This window comes from Ranitomeya imitator, chromosome 4 (assembly GCF_032444005.1).
Source record: "Ranitomeya imitator isolate aRanImi1 chromosome 4, aRanImi1.pri, whole genome shotgun sequence".
NCBI classification, from domain to species: Eukaryota; Metazoa; Chordata; class Amphibia; order Anura; family Dendrobatidae; genus Ranitomeya; species Ranitomeya imitator.
Genome location: NC_091285.1, coordinates 273,119,982 through 273,140,273, shown reverse-complemented (window position 1 = coordinate 273,140,273; position 20,292 = coordinate 273,119,982). Strand labels below are relative to the sequence as shown.

The 20,292-nt window shown below is 45.2% G+C and overlaps 1 protein-coding gene across 1 annotated transcript in view; it reads left to right on the top strand.

Annotated features, from left to right (window-relative positions):
- Positions 1–20,292, top strand: part of MYRFL (myelin regulatory factor like) — a 260,028-nt gene that overhangs the window by 115,173 nt on the left and 124,563 nt on the right. Inside the window, exons 2-3 of the mRNA XM_069764614.1 lie at positions 2,337–2,427; positions 5,591–5,649. Coding sequence (XP_069620715.1) covers positions 2,337–2,427; positions 5,591–5,649 — 150 coding nt within the window. The remainder of the gene's footprint in view (positions 1–2,336; positions 2,428–5,590; positions 5,650–20,292) is intronic.

Here is a 20,292-nt window from a genome sequence, read left to right as displayed (position 1 = left end):
AAAAAAACGCAATTTAACATGTGAACACAACCTTATTCAAATGTAGCGTGTTTGATGCTTTCTTCCATGCATTTTTTTGTGTGGAAAAAAACACAGCATTTTAGAGGATCGCCAAAATGAATGAGATTTCACACATTGCGTTTTTTGTTTTTAACTGGGGTGTTTATTAAAAAAAACCATAGAATGTCAATTCTTCCATTTTTACTGCAATTTTGCTCCCGTTGAATTCAAAATGGTTCAACACAAAAAATTGTAACGTTTTTTGCTGCCGACGGACCGCTTTTTCCGACCGTGCATGCGCGGCCGGAACTACGCCCCCACCTCCCCGCACCTCACAATGGGGCAGCAGATGAGCCGGAGAAATGCATCCGCTGCACCCGTTGTGCAGCGCATCAAACGCTAGCATCGGAATCTCGGCCCGACGCATTGCGACGGGAAGATTCAGACGCTAGTGTGAAAGTAGCCTTAGATGACTATGCAGCGCCCCAGGGTCCTGGTCGTTGCAGTAATGTCATTCTTCCACGAGGGGGAGTGATGTTACGTCTGAGGGCAGTAAAGGAGATCACCTTACCAGGTATCACAAACCACACAACACACTTCACCCTCCAGTCCACCAGGGGGAGCTATGCTCCTATTTAATAGGGCACTCCTCACAATTAGGTAAATCTGGTGGTCTGGATAGGAAGTTAGGAAGAAGCTGACTGGGCATTGACCCAGACAGAAGCGGACTGGGCTTGACCCAGGCAGCACCTGTCAGGTGGACAGGGGAAAGAAGGAACATCAAACAGCTGCAGACAGAGTGGTCCCTGACAGGGGTGGGATTCTGTCAGAGGCCTAGCCAGAGGGTTACAGAGCTGCGCCTGCCCCACATGTGGCAGCATCCTAAGAAAGGACACGAAGGGAATTGCATTGCTGAGAGTGAGAAACGAAGTCATAGCACAAGGAGAGGAATCCAGAGGGAGTTCTGCCCTGCCATAGGCTGCCTCCCTCTGAGGCGCAGAAGCCGGTAGCCAGAACACTGAGGGAGTAAGGAACTCTATGCTTTACTTCAGAGACTGGCATGACAGTTCATTCCATGTTAGCTGCCTGACCTTACACCCAGGAGGCATGGTGGCAACTTGTGGGGGCTGGGGCATCGTAGGGTCCCTGTAAAAAGCCTCAGGCCATCAGTCATACGGGTTTGTCCTATCCATACCATCTGGGGGACAGAGAGAAAGATAAATAACATCTAGAACACCAGCATCAGTTGTGAGGACCTCACCGAGAAGCTCAGCAGGGAGGTACTACAACACTCAGGCGCTAGAGGAAGGCTACTGATTTCCACCTGGATAAGGGAACTCTGGATTTGCCTTCAGACCGGCCGGACTCTGCCTGCCCTGTGATCCGGTGCTCTGGACTGTGAAGCCTTCAGTAAAGGTAAAGAGACTGCAACCTTGTGTCCTCATTATTCACTGCGCCTTACAGCATCCACCATTCACCATCCACTCTCTGGGAAGCCTTAGGGACATACTTCACCTGTGGGAAGGTATGCCATCTAGCTGCCATAACATCACCCCAGCGGACCCCTAAGCGGCGTCGGTCATCTTGACCGAATACCACAGGTGGCATCACGAACATTATCCCTTTAAAGACCTTTCCCCATTTATCAACGGATGTCCCCTAGGGCCACAGACCGGGTCAGCCACCGTGACATCCCTGATGAGAACCGAAGGGCCCGGCTCCGAGTACCCCACTGCCCTACACGGGGGGGGGGGGGGGGGGGGGGGGCGATCCAACTTCAGTATATGAATAAAGCAAGAAAGGCATCTCACTGCAGCATTCTGTTACTGTTTTTTGCTAAACAGCGATCTAGTTTATGTTTAGTCTGCATACACACGTGCGTGAAATTTCCGAGTGCTCATGGTCCCCCCGAGTTAGGCCTCATTCAGACGTCCATTGCGCATTCGTGTTGTATTCATTTTTCACAGATATAACACGTACCCATTATAATCTATGGTGCTATTAATGTGAGGTTTTTTTCACGGATCATGTGTTCATGCAAAACATCTGGAGACATGTCCATTGAAAATTAGATGACTAGAGAACAGAGGATTAAATAATTAATACACAGGGTATATGAGTTTTTCTCACAAAAACATTTATCAATGTGCTCCGCTCCCCCTGCTCCATAACATGGCGATTGCAGATTGGGCGGCATTTTCATGGTGACAGGTTCCATTTATCTCTCTGACTATATTTTTTGGTTCACATAAATGATCAGTATTGCTACTGTTAGTATTTTCTTACAAATACAGCTCATATTGCCTGACAACACTTAGTTTTGTATGATCTTGCAGGCCAGGATGTACACAGAGCCTTGGATAATCCTATGGTGGATACGAGCATGTTGGAGCAATATATCAGCAGTGACTACGCATTTGGAACATTGTAAGTGATAATCGTGTGTTTTCTTATCTATGTGTAGTCTATATACTCATCTTTCTGTAGGCATTCTACTGTGCTCATGGAACCATCGTAAAACTTGATTAGGTAAACCAATCAATTGCTGTATTATATTCTTTTCAGTATATATATCTATATATAGCTATATATACAGTATATATGTATACTGCCTTTCTCTGTCTTAGGGCTCATACTCACATGCGAGAAATTCGGATGAGTCTCGCATGTCAATACCCGGCACTCAGGAGCGGAGCGTGCGGCCGCATAGCAATACATGTGCTGAACGTTCCACTCCTGAGTGCCGGGTATTGACGTGCGAGACTCATCCGAATTTCTCGCATGTGAATATGAGTCCTTAGTGCTCGTGAGTGCTCTCCGTGGTTACCCATGATATTCTATAGGGCTGTGCCCTTGTCGGTGGTGACATGTGCAATTTTGATCTGAGTGTAAGATCAAAATCATTGAAAAACATCTGACTTCATCGAAGTGTGGTCTGATTTTTATGGACTGACAAAATAGATAGGGTGGAGAAGCTTTTTTTTCCGAGTAAGGCCGGATGTGCCTTTTCTGGGGTGGTTGGGGGCAGGTGTTTTTAGCCAGGGGGGGGCCAATAACCATGGACCCTCTCCAGGCTATTAATATCTGCCCTCAGTCACTGGCTTTACTACTCTGGCGGAGAAATTGTGCGGGAGCCCACGCCAATTTTTTCCGCCATTTAACCCTTTAATTTAGTAGATAGAACGGCCAAATTTTGCAGATACACACTACTGACATTAGTAGTGTGGAATCTGCAAAAAAAAAGGAGAGAAGACATGGTTTACTGTATGTAAACCATGTCTCAAATCATGTCGGGTTTTAGGAAGGAGAAAGAAAAAGCCGGTAATTGAATTACCGGCTTTCAAGCTGTATAGCGCTGGAAAAAATATTAATATATATACATATATGTGTCTACTGACATATATATATATATATATATATATATATAGACAGTATATATATATTTTTTTCTTTTTGGGACACATGGATCACTTCTATAGCGGTATGTTGGTTTTGCAAGCCTGCGAGAAAACCACGCAGTACGGATGCCATACGGATTGCATACGGAGGATGCCATGCGCAAAAAACGCTGACACACCCTGCCTACGGAGGAGCTACGGACCACTATTTTCGGGACTTTTCAGCGTATTACGGCCGTAATATACGGACCGTATTTTCATACGCTGAGTGTGAAGCCGGCCTCAGACTGTTTTTTTCTTGGAGGGAAACACCTATCCTCAAAGAAAATAATCTTTTGCTACAATGAGCTAGTAAGAAGATTTATCTGAAATGTTTAAATTGTGGGGAAAAATAGAACTGCTAATTACAACTAGATTTATATACCTTACACATCACTTTTGGTAGATCCAGTCTCTAAAGATGGCTAAACCCATAAAAATGTTATCGATAAGCATATTTGTAGGGTTTGTCAATGGGAGTGGAATAATAAACCACTGTAAGAGCTCGCTCACATGAGCGTATAACACGGCCGAGTGCTATGTGATGTTTTATCTAATAGCATTTGGCCCAGGGTTATACTATGGGGCAGTCCAGATCGGCAACTTTTTTCTTATCCGGTATCGGCATGAGAGAACAATTGCAGCATGCTGCGAGTCCATCTGACGATCAGATCACGCGTCTATGGGTACATGTGTAAGATCGGACTGCACTCAGATGTCATCCAAGTGCAGTCCGACATCCACGGACAGGGACAATGGAGAAGATGGAGAAATTAAGTTATCAGTCTTCTCCGTACATGTGATACGATTCTTATTAGCATAATCGCCTCGATTCTCTCGCATGAAAGAATCAACAGCCGTGTGACCCTGGTCTTGGACAGAGGTGTCCAGAGGTGGCAGCTGATAATCTAACATGGAAAAGATTCTGCAGGTCAAATTTTTTGGGGTGTCAAGTAAAAGAAGCCATGGTGCACCTTATATTGGTTCTTGGGGCAAGGAATAGGGGAAACATTCTTTAACATTTCCTTATAAAAAAAAAGGCACTTTGTTGGCCGCTGATGAATGTATGGTAATTGGAGCTGCCATTGCTAGCATCCCCAAGATCACTAAACCAAGGGTCTCAGACCCCATTCTGTAGGAGAACGAAGGTGATGACACTCTACCGCTCCATTCAATGGCTATGAGACTAATGGAGATTGCTGGGTGACAAATATTTACAGTGACTAGTGTCATCCAATTATTCATTCAAATGTTGACTGCTGAAGTATCTTAAATAGTCCTACTTTGGGAATATTTCTTTATATGTTTTTGGTATGAAAAAGTATAACCTGCATTATTATAAACACAGTTTTGTGTTTCATAGATAACACAGGCATCATGTGTAAGTTATTTATTTTTTTCCAAAATCATACCAGTCTTAGACTTTTATGGGGATTTCCCACTAAATACATTTATTATCATCTATGTAGGGGATATCAAATAAATATATGGTTGCTGGGATCTGACCACTAGGCCACCCACCTCGATCGCAAGAACAGGGGTCTCAGGATTCTCTGTAGGAATGGAGCCATAGAGCACATACAGTACAGGACCATCATTATTGCCAGCAGTGAGACCCCCCCACCCAGCGATCACACAGTTATCACTTATTTGTGGAGAAGGAACATAAGGTAGATCATTTTGGAAACTAAAATGATCCATTGTAAGTTTTGAGTTTCTTCCCATAAATTGTAAGAAAAATATTGTCCTGAAAAGCCAGGTACTTTTATGGCTTTTCTTCCATTTTATTGCTCCGAACTATGTACATTGCTTCTATGCTATCTTTCATGCAGTTATTTCTGAGAACTTTGAGGTTAATGACAGTTATCTGATGTAAAGCCCACACATTGATCAGCAGGTAATTGTAGTGGGGGAACATTCTTAGTATGTTTAGAAAATCTGAATTACAAGCACCATTATCACAGAATGTGACTTTGGAGCAACTATTAGATCTTGGATTACATTCCAGAAATCACTTAGTAGGGTACAGGACAGTTACAATCTACATATATGTACTATTCTGATTTTTTCTACAGTCACAGCTAAGTGATTCAATTAGCAGATTTTGTGTAATGAGTTATTCAATCATAATCTTATTCTCTACTATAAACCAGATTACCGGACTCCCCTCCTGATTCTGGATCAGAGCCATGTTCACCACCACAAATCAATGGTAAGTAAGATCTAATATTACTAGTGAAGAGTTCACGTTCTAACTACTAAGGAGAATAATCAAAGCCAACATGATATAAGAGCAGAGACCTTGATGCCAGTGATGTAACCCTTATTGGGCTGCGTGATGTATTTTTGAGAAAAAACCCTGTTTTATCTGTTGCAAATATATCTCTGAATGCTTTGTATAACCTCACTCAGATCACGGATTGGCAGCTTTCTGTGTACATTGTGCATCGGCAGAAAGCTCATGAATATAGACTACATGTACATGTTTACTGTTCACCAGTGATAATCTCTTGCTGATTACACAGTGATTTGATCAAAACTAAAGCAAGCAGCCCAGTAAGTGACACATTGCTGGAATCAGGGCATCGGTCTTTACATTTTGCTGCTCTCAGAAAAGATGGCAAAAACCTGGTGACAGATTCCCTTTAAAAACATACCAAATTAATTCCTAAAATAAATTGGCTGCATAAATAATGCACACAAAGCAGAGGGGCACCATTGCTTATTATGAGTAGTGTCTCAGTTTCCTAATGTGCAAAAGTTTTTTCCGCACTGTAAAAGTTGACACATAAGGGAACTCAGATGGACCCCATAACACGCAAGGGGGTTCTCCGCTTCACTTTGTATCAGTTATGCAACAGATCCTTTTAGATATTTACCCCTTAACGACCACCAATATGCATTAAAAAGTCGTCTGTAATGGGACCTTATCCCCTTGTAACACCCCAGGTAACCGGTTGTTACAGTGGTCTTGCTTTCCTCACGGGGAGAGTAGTGTCATGCTTGGAAGCAAGGAAGGATCCCTTTATCAGGTATTCAGCACATACAACACTGTTCTGACTCCAGGCCAGAAAGGGGAGCTCTACACCCGACTTCAGGGGAGCTTCCCTAGATAATATATATTCTGGTCTGAAGGAGGAGTTAGTCTGTCGGAGGGAGAGACAGAGAGAGGAGTCTGACATAGCAGAGTGGAAGCAGATGGAGAGAGTCTGAGAGGAAAGCTGGGGCCGTGCAGCCAAATGAGGTGCTGCAGCTCCTGGAAGGAATGAGAACAGAGCAGTCTGTAGGAGACTGAGAGGGGAAGTGGAGCGCAGGAGAGTAAAGAGCTGGAGGTAAGCTGCGACTAAGCCTCCATCACCCTGAAGCGCAGAATTCTGGTAGCCAGAAGACCGTGGTTGTGGGGGTAACTCTATGCCCCACGGCAGAAACCGACACAGCTAGATTTCAAGTCACCTGTCCACCATTAACACCCGAAGACACAGTAGCAGATAGAATCCGGTGTCATCGAGTTACCGGCCTTACGGGTATTGTCCTACCTAAAGGGGGACAGAGAGAAAATGTGAGGACCTTGTGTGAGGCCTAAGACAGCAAGGGACTGCAGCGCAGTGCTAGAAGGAAGGCTTCCAACCCCACCTGGTTGGGGGGATTCCAGATTCACTTCCTAACTGGCCGGACCATACCAGTACCTGTGATCCGGTACCCTGGACTGTGGCTGCCTGAATTCTACAGTAAAGAGGTAAAGAAGCTGCAACTTGTGTCCTCTGTTTCTTACTACACCATCTTCATCTACTACACCGGGAGCCCTGGGGACCCAGCTTCACCTGTGGGAAGCCATACCATCCTTGCTGCCATAACATCCCCAAAGTGGACCACTTTAAGCAGCGTCAGTCACCCCTGACTGAGTACCACAGGTGGCATCACAAACAAACTTTATTCAACATCCCCTTTAAAGTACTTTCCCTTTTACTTGGATGCCCAGGGCCACAGACCGGGTCGCTGCCACTGTGACCACCCCTTTAATGACCACCGGACCCGGTACCGAGTGCCCCACGGCCCTGGTGGGCGCTCCACTCTCATTGCCATTTTACAATGGCACCCCCCAGCATTGGAAAATCTCCAAGATTTCAGCTACAGGGGAGGTGAGAGCATGGAGAACTTGAAGTTTTTTCCAGTCCCCGATCATTTGATTCATTATTCATTGAGTAAAGGTGATCACATAAAAAACATGCTATTGGAACAATTTCGGTGGTACCTAGTCCTCCAAAAAATTGTTCAAAATTTATTTGGTATTATATTGCTTATCCATAGAGTATTACATGTTTTGGTACATTTTGTTAGTACATAACCGTCAAAACAAGTTGTCAAATTTTTTTCGGTATCATATTGCTCATCCATATAGTATTACTTGTTCTTCGGTACATTTCAGTGGTATATATAACACTACAAAAAAGCAGTGAGAAATTTGTCTGGATTCAATCGCTCATCCACACAGTTTTATGCGATTTCTGTTACATTTCGGTGTTATATAAAACTAGAAAAAATAGAATTTTTTTTATTGATTCAGTTACTGATCCATACGGTATTACATGCTTTTTGTTACATTTTCGTGTTAAATAACAATTTAAAAAACCTTCCAAAACTTTTTATGGATTCATTCATACATACTAATGCAGTTCTTGTTACATTTTGCTGCCATATTAACCTCACAAAATATCTTTCAAAACTTTTTATGGATTCAATGATACATCCATACACTGTAACACGGTTCTTGTTACATTTCGCTGGTATATTAAACTAAAAATACTTCCAAAAATGTTTATGGACTCAATGATTTATGCATCCAGTTTAATGTACTTTGCGTAAAACTAAGGTGGGTTAAAAATTTTTAAAAATGCTTGGCCTGGTACAGTTCACAAAATATTTTTGTTGAAAAAAATTGACTATTGTCATATATACTGTAGAACATGCTTTGTGTGACATTTCGTTGGTTTAAAATAAAAAAACAAAATTGGCCTGCTACAGGTGTACATTCTCTTAATGAGGCCGCCCAGTTATTACCTTCAAGGGTGTATGGATGTCCCTGCTTGTAATTTTTGGCAGGCACTTTTAGGGTATGTTTCCACGGGGCGTATTCCTTCAGTATTTGCTGCGGATTGGATGCTGCGTACAGCCGCAGCATCCAATCGACATCGTCCAGATGTTACAGCATAGTGGAGGGGATTTTATGAAATCCCATCTCCACTATGCATACAAACTCACAGGTGGCAGATCTGCGTAACCGGACATGCGGCGCGTCTTTTTAGACTGCAGCATGTCTATTTATCTCGCGGAGATGCTCAGTCTCCGCAAGATAAATAGCACAGTCTATGTATAGGATGCGGTGATTCCACCTGTGTTCAATGACCACAGGCGCAATCACCACACGTACAAAAGTGGGCAGCGCTTTTGTAGGGTCTGCTGGAAAAATGCTCTTGTTTCCCATTGTCTCCCATTATACTCATTACTCGAAACGAGCATGAGAGTATTAGGAATTGCTTGGTTCGAGTGAAGAGCATCTGAGCATTTTAGTGCTCGCTTATCTTTATTCTTCACCTTTTTGAATAAGTCCTTTTTGATGTGAGTGAATGTGAACAGTGTTAGTTGCATTAAGAGTCTTATGCTCCATACAATCCATGGGGTTCATAGAGTTTGTCATAATGCATCAATATATACCAGGGATTCTGAATCTACTGGAACCCTACTACAAAGAACATGTTTATGTCCAGTCTTGGTACCAATTGTGAAAAACTTGCTCAAAATGAAAACTTTTACTCATTTACTCTTTCAAAACATTAAAATCAGCCTTGAAGGAGTCAAGTATGTTGCTTAACAAATAATTGCCGTACTTATGACTTTTGTAAAAACAGCCTCTCACAGTTTGAGAATAGCTGATCTACACAACCCTCTAAGAACTCAAAAAAGGCAGTAAAAACCTGTCTCATAACTAGACCAATACTTTTAAAGTAAAAAGCACAAAATGATAATTTTCAGTTTTCAAATAAAGAATGTTTCACTAATAATCTAACTGGAGAATTTAATATGGAGATGAAACAGAAGGTATATCGCAGAACATTTATTATAAGATAATTAGGCTTCATTTATGAGAGATTAGAGAACCCCCATTATGACTTCCGTTTCATGAATTGTTTACTACACTACATGGCCAATCTTACACTTATTACATAAGACATTTACAAAATACAAACTCTGATTCATTTTGTTAATAAATAACCAGGGCCAGGGTTCAGTTCGCTGTATAATTTTATGTGATACTTTTTTACTGGATGACCTTATTTTCTGGACTTTACTGCAAGCTAAAAGTATAAATCAGTGCCACTTGTTGACTTTAAAAGCAGTACTACCATCTTGATAATTCTCTACTTATTAAAAGGAACAGTGGTGTACTGCTGATAGTGGCAGACCACATGGCCTCTATGAGTTAAGGTTGGGCCCCCGCCTGGCTTTGACGGTATCTGATTCCTCATGGTAGGGAGGCTGTGAGGGACATAAGGTTTGATGGACTGTGGAAGCTATGGAAGCTATCATACTGATTAGAGACACTATTGAGGCCATCATATAGTGTGTGGGTTGGCATGCCATCATGTTGTGTGAGGGGTATCATACTATGTGGGGTGTTATGAGAATCATCACACTGTATGGAGGGTTGTCCTGTCCTGATCTGGCTGTACATCACTTCAATGACACTCTTAGAAGCACCGTTGACCAAGTAGCTCCCCTCACCCTCAGAACCTCCAAACACAGAGTGAAACAGCCCTGGCTCACTCTCCACATTCTATCCCATCACAGAAGAAGAAGTCTCCAGGATCCACTCCTCTTCTCGCCCGACTACATGCACCACCAACCCCATTCCCTCACACCTCCTCCAGTCTCTCTCTCTAGTCGTCACAACTCACCTAACTGTTATGGCTGGTAATCAGGCAACACAGCGTGCAGTAATCAGCGCACATACAGAGATCTGGCAATAACCAAAAACAATAGGACGAGCTCTGAGACGTGGAATCTCTGTAGACTGCAGTACCTGATCTATCCTCACACAACTATAAGCAGCAGTGGATTGCGCCTATAACTACCTATGCAACTCGGCACTGCCTGAGGAGCTGACTAGCCTGAAGATAGAAATACAAGCCTGACTTACCTCAGAGAAATACCCCAAAGGAATAGGCAGCCCCCCACATATAATGACTGTTAGCAAGATGAAAAGACAAACGTAGGAATGAAATAGATTCAGCAAAGTGAGGCCCGATATTCTAGACAGAGCGAGGATAGCAAAGAGAACTATGCAGTCTACAAAAAACCCTAAAACGAAAACCACGCAAAGGGGGCAAAAAGACCCACCGTGCCGAACTAACAGCACGGCGGTGCACCCCTTTGCTTCTCAGAGCTTCCAGCAAAAGTTAATAGCAAGCTGGACAGAAAAAACAGAAAACAAACTAGAAGCACTTATCTAGCAGAGCAGCAGGCCCAAGGAAAGATGCAGTAGCTCAGATCCAACACTGGAACATTGACAAGGAGCAAGGAAGACAGACTCAGGTGGAGCTAAATAGCAAGGCAGCCAACGAGCTCACCAAAACACCTGAGGGAGGAAGCCCAGAGACTGCAATACCACTTGTGACCACAGAAGTGAACTCAGCCACAGAATTCACAACAGTACCCCCCCCTTGAGGAGGGGTCACCGAACCCTCACCAGAACCCCCAGGCCGACCAGGATGAGCCACATGAAAGGCACGAACAAGATCTGGGGCATGGACATCAGAGGCAAAAACCCAGGAATTATCTTCCTGAGCATAACCCTTCCATTTGACCAGATACTGGAGTTTCCGTCTAGAGACACGAGAATCCAAAATCTTCTCCACAATATACTCCAATTCCCCCTCCACCAAAACAGGGGCAGGAGGCTCCACAGATGGAACCATAGGTGCCACGTATCTCCTCAACAACGACCTATGGAATACATTATGTATGGAAAAGGAGTCTGGGAGGGTCAGACGAAAAGACACCGGATTGAGAATCTCAGAAATCCTATACGGACCAATAAAACGAGGTTTAAATTTAGGAGAGGAAACCTTCATAGGAATATGACGAGAAGATAACCAAACCAGATCCCCAACATGAAGTCGGGGTCCCACACGGCGTCTGCGATTAGCGAAAAGCTGAGCCTTCTCCTGGGACAAGGTCAAATTGTCCACCACCTGAGTCCAGATCTGCTGCAACCTGTCCACCACAGAATCCACACCAGGACAGTCCGAAGACTCAACCTGTCCTGAAGAGAAACGAGGATGGAACCCAGAATTGCAGAAAAATGGAGAGACCAAGGTAGCCGAGCTGGCCCGATTATTAAGGGCGAACTCAGCCAACGGCAAAAATGACACCCAATCATCCTGGTCAGCGGAAACAAAACATCTCAGATATGTTTCCAAGGTCTGATTGGTTCGTTCGGTCTGGCCATTAGTCTGAGGATGGAAGGCCGAGGAGAAAGATAGGTCAATGCCCATCCTACCACAAAAGGCTCGCCAGAACCTCGAGACAAACTGGGAACCTCTGTCAGAAACAATATTCTCAGGAATGCCATGTAAACGAACCACATGCTGGAAGAACAAAGGCACCAAATCAGAGGAGGAAGGCAATTTAACCAAGGGCACCAGATGGACCATTTTAGAAAAGCGATCACAGACCACCCAAATGACCGACATTTTTTGAGAAACGGGAAGGTCAGAAATGAAATCCATCGAAATATGTGTCCAAGGCCTCTTCGGGACCGGCAAGGGCAAAAGCAACCCACTGGCACGTGAACAGCAGGGCTTAGCCCTAGCACAAATTCCACAGGACTGCACAAAAGCACGCACATCCCGTGACAGAGATGGCCACCAGAAGGATCTAGCAACCAACTCCCTGGTACCAAAGATTCCTGGATGACCGGCCAGCACCGAACAATGAAGTTCAGAGATAACTTTACTAGTCCACCTATCAGGGACGAACAGTTTCTCGGCCGGACAACGATCAGGTTTATTAGCCTGAAATTTCTGCAACACTCTCCGCAAATCAGGGGAGATGGCAGACACAATGACTCCTTCCTTGAGGATACTCGCTGGCTCAGATAACCCCGGAGAGTCGGGCACAAAACTCCTAGACAGAGCATCCGCCTTCACATTTTTAGAGCCCGGAAGGTATGAAATCACAAAATCAAAACGAGCAAAAAATAACGACCAACGGGCCTGTCTAGGATTCAAGCGCTTGGCAGACTCAAGATAAGTAAGGTTCTTATGATCAGTCAAAACCACCACGCGATGCTTAGCACCCTCAAGCCAATGACGCCACTCCTCGAATGCCCACTTCATGGCCAGCAACTCTCGGTTGCCCACATCATAATTACGCTCAGCAGCAGAAAATTTCCTGGAAAAGAAAGCACATGGTTTGAACACTGAGCAACCAGAACCTCTCTGTGACAAAACCGCCCCTGCACCAATCTCAGAAGCATCAACCTCGACCTGGAACGGAAGAGAAACATCAGGTTGACACAACACAGGGGCACAGCAAAAACGACGCTTCAACTCCTGAAAAGCTTCCACGGCAGCAGAAGACCAATTAACCAAATCAGCACCCTTCTTGGTCAAATCGGTCAATGGTCTGGCAATGCTAGAAAAATTACAGATGAAGCGACGATAAAAATTAGCAAAGCCCAGGAATTTCTGCAGACTTTTTAGAGATGTCGGCTGAGTCCAATCCTGGATGACCTGAACCTTAACCGGATCCATCTCGATAGTAGAAGGGGAAAAGATGAACCCCAAAAATGAAACTTTCTGCACACCGAAGAGACACTTTGATCCCTTCACGAACAAGGAATTAGCACGCAGTACCTGGAAAACCATTCTGACTTGCTTCACATGAGACTCCCAATCATCTGAGAAGATCAAAATGTCATCCAAGTAAACAATCAAGAATTTATCCAGATACTCACGGAAAATGTCATGCATAAAAGACTGAAAAACAGATGGAGCATTGGCAAGTCCGAACGGCATCACCAGATACTCAAAATGACCCTCGGGCGTATTAAATGCCGTTTTCCATTCATCTCCCTGCCTGATTCTCACCAGATTATACGCACCACGAAGATCTATCTTGGTGAACCAACTAGCCCCCTTAATCCGAGCAAACAAGTCAGAAATCAATGGCAAGGGATACTGAAACTTAACAGTGATCTTATTAAGAAGGCGGTAATCAATACACGGTCTTAGCGAACCATCCTTCTTGGCTACAAAAAAGAACCCTGCTCCCAATGGTGACGACGATGGGCGAATATGTCCCTTCTCCAGGGACTCCTTCACATAACTGCGCATAGCGGTGTGTTCAGGTACGGACAAATTAAATAAACGACCCTTAGGGAATTTACTACCAGGAATCAAATCGATAGCACAATCACAATTCCTATGCGGAGGTAGGGCATCAGACTTGGACTCTTCAAATACATCCTGAAAGTCCGACAAGAACTCTGGGATGTCAGAAGGAATGGATGACGAAATAGACAAAAATGGAACATCACCATGTACTCCCTGACAACCCCAGCTGGTTACCGACATAGAGTTCCAATCCAATACTGGATTATGGGTTTGTAGCCATGGCAACCCCAACACGACCACATCATGCAAATTATGCAGTACCAGAAAGCGAATAACTTCCTGATGTGCAGGAGCCATGCACATGGTCAGCTGGGCCCAGTACTGAGGCTTATTCTTGGCCAAAGGTGTAGCATCAATTCCTCTCAACGGAATAGGACACCGCAAAGGCTCCAAGAAAAATCCACAACGTTTAGCATAATCCAAATCCATCAGATTCAGGGCAGCGCCTGAATCCACAAACGCCATGACAGAATACGATGACAAAGAGCACATTAAGGTAATGGACAAAAGGAATTTGGACTGTACAGTACCAATAACGGCAGAGCTATCGAACCGCCTAGTGCGTTTAGGACAATTAGAAATAGCATGAGTAGAATCACCACAATAGAAACACAGTCTGTTCAGACGTCTGTGTTCTTGCCGTTCTACTTTAGTCATAGTCCTGTCGCACTGCATAGGCTCAGGTTTACTCTCAGACAATACCGCCAGATGGTGCACAGATTTACGCTCGCGCAAGCGACGACCGATCTGAATGGCCAAGGACATAGACTCATTCAAACCAGCAGGCATAGGAAATCCCACCATTACATCCTTAAGAGCTTCAGAGAGACCCTTTCTGAACAAAGCCGCTAGTGCAGATTCATTCCACAGAGTGAGTACTGACCACTTTCTAAATTTCTGACAATATACTTCTACATCATCCTGACCCTGGCATAAAGCCAGCAGATTTTTCTCAGCCTGATCCACTGAATTAGGCTCATCGTAAAGCAATCCCAGCGCCTGGAAAAATGCATCAACATTACTCAATGCAGAATCTCCTGGTGCAAGAGAAAACGCCCAGTCCTGTGGGTCGCCGCGCAAAAAAGAAATAATAATCAAAACCTGTTGAATAGGATTACCAGAAGAATGAGGTTTCAAGGCCAAAAATAGCTTACAATTATTTCTGAAGCTCAGGAACTTAGTTCTGTCACCAAAAAACAAATCAGGAATCGGAATTCTTGGTTCTAGCATCGATTTCTGATCAATAGTATCTTGAATCTTTTGTACATTTACAACGAGATTATCCATTGAGGAGCACAGAGCCTGAATATCCATGTCCACAGCTGTGTCCTGAAGCACTCTAATGTCTAGGGGAAAAAAAAGACTGAAGACAGAGCTAAGAAAAAAAAATGATGTCAGGATTTCTTTTTTCCCTCTATTGGGAATCATTGGTGTGGCTCCTTGTACTGTTATGGCTGGTAATCAGGCAACACAGCGTGCAGTAATCAGCGCACATACAGAGATCTGGCAATAACCAAAAACAATAGGACGAGCTCTGAGACGTGGAATCTCTGTAGACTGCAGTACCTGATCTATCCTCACACAACTATAAGCAGCAGTGGATTGCGCCTATAACTACCTATGCAACTCGGCACTGCCTGAGGAGCTGACTAGCCTGAAGATAGAAATACAAGCCTGACTTACCTCAGAGAAATACCCCAAAGGAATAGGCAGCCCCCCACATATAATGACTGTTAGCAAGATGAAAAGACAAACGTAGGAATGAAATAGATTCAGCAAAGTGAGGCCCGATATTCTAGACAGAGCGAGGATAGCAAAGAGAACTATGCAGTCTACAAAAAACCCTAAAACGAAAACCACGCAAAGGGGGCAAAAAGACCCACCGTGCCGAACTAACAGCACGGCGGTGCACCCCTTTGCTTCTCAGAGCTTCCAGCAAAAGTTAATAGCAAGCTGGACAGAAAAAACAGAAAACAAACTAGAAGCACTTATCTAGCAGAGCAGCAGGCCCAAGGAAAGATGCAGTAGCTCAGATCCAACACTGGAACATTGACAAGGAGCAAGGAAGACAGACTCAGGTGGAGCTAAATAGCAAGGCAGCCAACGAGCTCACCAAAACACCTGAGGGAGGAAGCCCAGAGACTGCAATACCACTTGTGACCACAGAAGTGAACTCAGCCACAGAATTCACAACACCTAACTACAATCTTTAATCTCTCCCTCTCCTCTGGCATTTTCCCCTCATCCTTCAAACACTCTATCATTACTCCATTAGTAAAGAAACCCTCTCTCGACCCATCCTGCACAAACAACTACAGACCAGTCTCCAATCTCCCCTTCATCTCTAAACTCTTGGAGCGCCTGATATACTCCCGCCTTACCTGTTACCTCTCCATTCACTATAATAATAATAATAATAATAATCTTTATTTTTATATAGCGCTAACATATTCCGCAGCGCTTTACAGTTTGTACACATTCCTCCTAGACCCTTCATAGTCCTGTTTCTGCCCCCTACATTCAACTGAAACTGCACTCATCAAAGTGACCAATGACCTTCTGACAGCAAAACGTAACGGTGACCACTCTCTGCTCATTCTTCTCGACCTTTCTGCAGCTTTCGACACTGTTGACCACCCTCTCCTACTCTCTAGGCTCCAGTCACTAGGCATTAAGGACACTTCTCTCTCCGGGTTCTCTTCCTACCTTTCTGACCGTTCCTTCAGTGTTCTGTTCTCTGGCTCCACTTCATCTCCTCTTCCTCTCACTGTCAGCAGGGCCGGTTTTAGACAAAGTGGGGCCCTAGGCAAAAATTTAAAGTGGGGGCCCCAAATGATAACATTGCGCTGTGGCCCCCATATTTAGGGGCCTTATATCGGCCAATGGGTCTGCCACTATTAGCTGTATGCAGTGTCACTGCTGGCTCTTTGAAAAGCAGCTTTTGGCCATGTTCATAGGCAGAATTTTTGCAGCTTTTTCTTCTGCAATGATAAGTTTACAGCAGTTTACAACACAAGCAAAAACTGAGATTTTCAGAAATCCCCTGCACACCCTTTTATTTTCCGTTGACTGAATTTCACAACTGCGTCTCTCCAGACCTCAGCATGTCAATTTATCTTGCGCAGACGCGAGTCTCCGCAGGAGAAATCTCACCCCTGCAATGTATTGGACGCCGGAATTCCACACGGTCAAATGAACACACGCAGAATCACCTGTGTTCAAAAGATGGCAGCACTTTGGACGCAGCACATGTCCGCTGCGTCCGAGGTGCTGCCATTTCTGGATCCTCTGCACATACCCTAAAAAATGGGTGTTTTGAAAGCAGTGTTTTTATTGCCAAGAGAGCAGGCTTTGGCTGCAAAAAAAAAAATGCACCAAAAACGCTGATTCTTATGCACACCTGTACTATATGTGTATAGTTTATTATCGCTTATTATTTCACGTGGGGATTCATTTATTTCTATATAATAAATGCCCTGATTCAGCAGACAATATTCCTGTCTTGTCATCCAGACAGTAGTGACAGGACATCGCCCTATCAGATTACAAGCAATGATTTAGTGACTGGTCAGAGCCCATGCTGATCCCTGCTGTATGTGACTGTGAAACCTGATCCTAAAGCAATCATCACAGAGCTCCTGGACCAAATGAGTAAATCACTGCACTGAGGGGGTCTCAGGGGGGGTTTGGGAGACACGTTCTGGGACTGCTGCTTCACTGCTGTACACCCTCTGGGCACTTCATATAGGGGCTGCAGAGGCAGAGGGCCCCCTTTCTAGGTGGGGGCCCCAGGCGACTGCCTGGTCTGCCTGTGCCAAACACCGACCCTGACTGTCAGGGTACCTCAGGGCAGGGCTCATTCCTTGGCCCCTTCTCTTCTCCCTCTAAACAGCCCCAATTGGACAGACCATCTGCAGATTTGGCTTTCAGTACCATCTTTATGCTGATGACACACAACTATACACATCATCCCCTGACCTTACCCCCGCTGTACTACAGAACGCCACTGACTGTCTGCAGTCTCCAACATCATATCCGCTCTCTATCTGAAACTCAACCTCTCCAAAACTGAACTTCTTATGCTCCCGCCATCTACTAACCTCCCTAAATCTGACATTTCCCTCTCCGTGGGTGGCACCATAATAACACCCCAGCAGCAGGTGCGCTGTCTGGGTGTTATGTTACTCCGATCTCTCACCTCCAATATACAATCTCTTGCCCGCTCGTGCCGCTTACACCTAAAGAACATCTCTAAAATCCGCCCTTTTCTCACCACGGAAACAACAAAAACCCTCACTGTCGCCCTGATCCACTCCCGACTGGACTACTGCAATGCTCTATTAATTGGCCTCCCCCTCACTCGACTTTCCCCTCTCCAGTCCATCCTTAATGCAGCAGCCAGGTGGTCCATCTGGCTAATCATTACTCGGACGCGTCCGCTCTTCGCCAGTCGTTACACTGGCTGCCCATTCATTACAGGATACAATTCAAAGTACTTGTTCTCACCCACAAAGCACTTCACAGTGCGGCACCCCCTTACATCTCCTCCCTCATTTCTGTCTATCGGCCTAACCGACCGCTTGGCTCTGCAAATGACTTTCGACTAACCTCTGCACTAATCCGTACCTCCCATTCCCGACTCCAAGACTTCTCCCGTGCTGCACCAATCCTCTGGAATTCTCTACCACAAGATATTACGACCATCCACAATTTGCATAGTTTTAGGCGCTCGCTCAAAACACATTTGTTCAGAGCGGCCTATCACGTTCACTAATCAAAGTCATTTTATGTTTGTGTGTGTGTAGCCCAATCACTATCCCCATCTATCCCCCACCCCCTGAAGATGGCTGGACCATCATTGTAAATACATCATTGTAAATACACACCTGTGCTTTGTATCCCCCCCACCTCATTGTAGATTGTAAGCTCTCACGAGCAGGGTCGTCTTATTTCGCTTTAATTATTGTATTGTTAGTGTTGTTACTTATCATTGTTGTGTTTGAAACTGTTAAACTGTAAAGCGCTGCGGAATGTGTTGGCGCTATATAAGTAAAGATTATTATTATTATTGTAAGGGACATCATACTGTGTGTGGGGTGCTGGGGGCACCATCATACTGTGTGTGGGGTCCTGGGGGCACCATCATACTGTGTGTGTGGGGTGCTGGGGGCACCATCATACTGTGTGTGTGGGGTGCTGGGGGCACCATCATACTGTGTGTGTGGGGTCCTGGGGGCACCATAATACTGTGTGTGTGGGGTCCTGGGGGCACCATCATACTGTGTGTGGGGGGTCCTGGGGGCACCATCATACTGTGTGTGAGGGGAGTTGGAGCACCATCATACAGTGTGTGGGATCCTGGGGGCACCATCATACTGTGTGTGGGGTGTTGGGGGCACTATCATACCGTGAGTGGGGTTCTGGGGGCACCATTATACAGTGTGTGGGGTGTTGGGGGCACTATCATACTGTGAGTGGGGTTCTGGAGGCACCATTATACAGTGTGTGGGTGCCTGAGGGGGGTATCATATTGTATGTGGGGGCAAACATATTGTGTGTGGGCTGCTATATAGGACATCATAAAGTGTGTGAGGGACTGTGGGGACATCATACTTTGTGGGGGGTGGTGGTCTGTGGGGACCATCATACTGAATCTGTCATGAGATTCATGCTAATATGCGGAATATGTTGGCGCTATATAAATAAAGATTATTATTATTATTGTAAGGGACATCATACTGTGTGTGGGGTGCTGGGGGCACCGTCATACTGTGTGTGGGGTCCTGGGGGCACCATCATACTGTGTGTGTGGGCTGCTGGGGGCACCATCATACTGTGTGTGGGGTGCTGGGGGCACCATCATACTGTGTGTGTGGGGAGCTGGGGGCACCATCATACTGTGTGTGGGGTGCTGGGGGCACCATCATACTGTGTGTGTGGTGTCCTGGGGGCACCATCATACTGTGTGTGAGGGGAGTTGGGGCACCATCATACAGTGTGTGGGATCCTGGGGGCACCATCATACTGTGTGTGGGCTGTTGGGGCACCATTATACAGTGTGTGGGGTTCTGGGGGCACCATTATACAGTGTGTGGGGTGTTGGGGGCACTATCATACCGTGAGCATACCATGAGTGGGGTTCTGGGGGCACCATTATACTGTGTGTGGGTGCCTGAGGGGGGTATCACATTGTATGTGGGGGCATCATATTGTGTGTGGGCTGCTATATAGGACATCATAATGTGTGTGAGGGACTGTGGGGACATCATACTTTGTGGGGGGGGGGGGGGTGGTCTGTGGGGACCATCATACTGAATCTGTCATGAGATTCATGCTAACTAGATCATGACCAGTATGAATCAGAGCCTGGCTGCACAAATGTAGCTCCCGTAGGTATGATT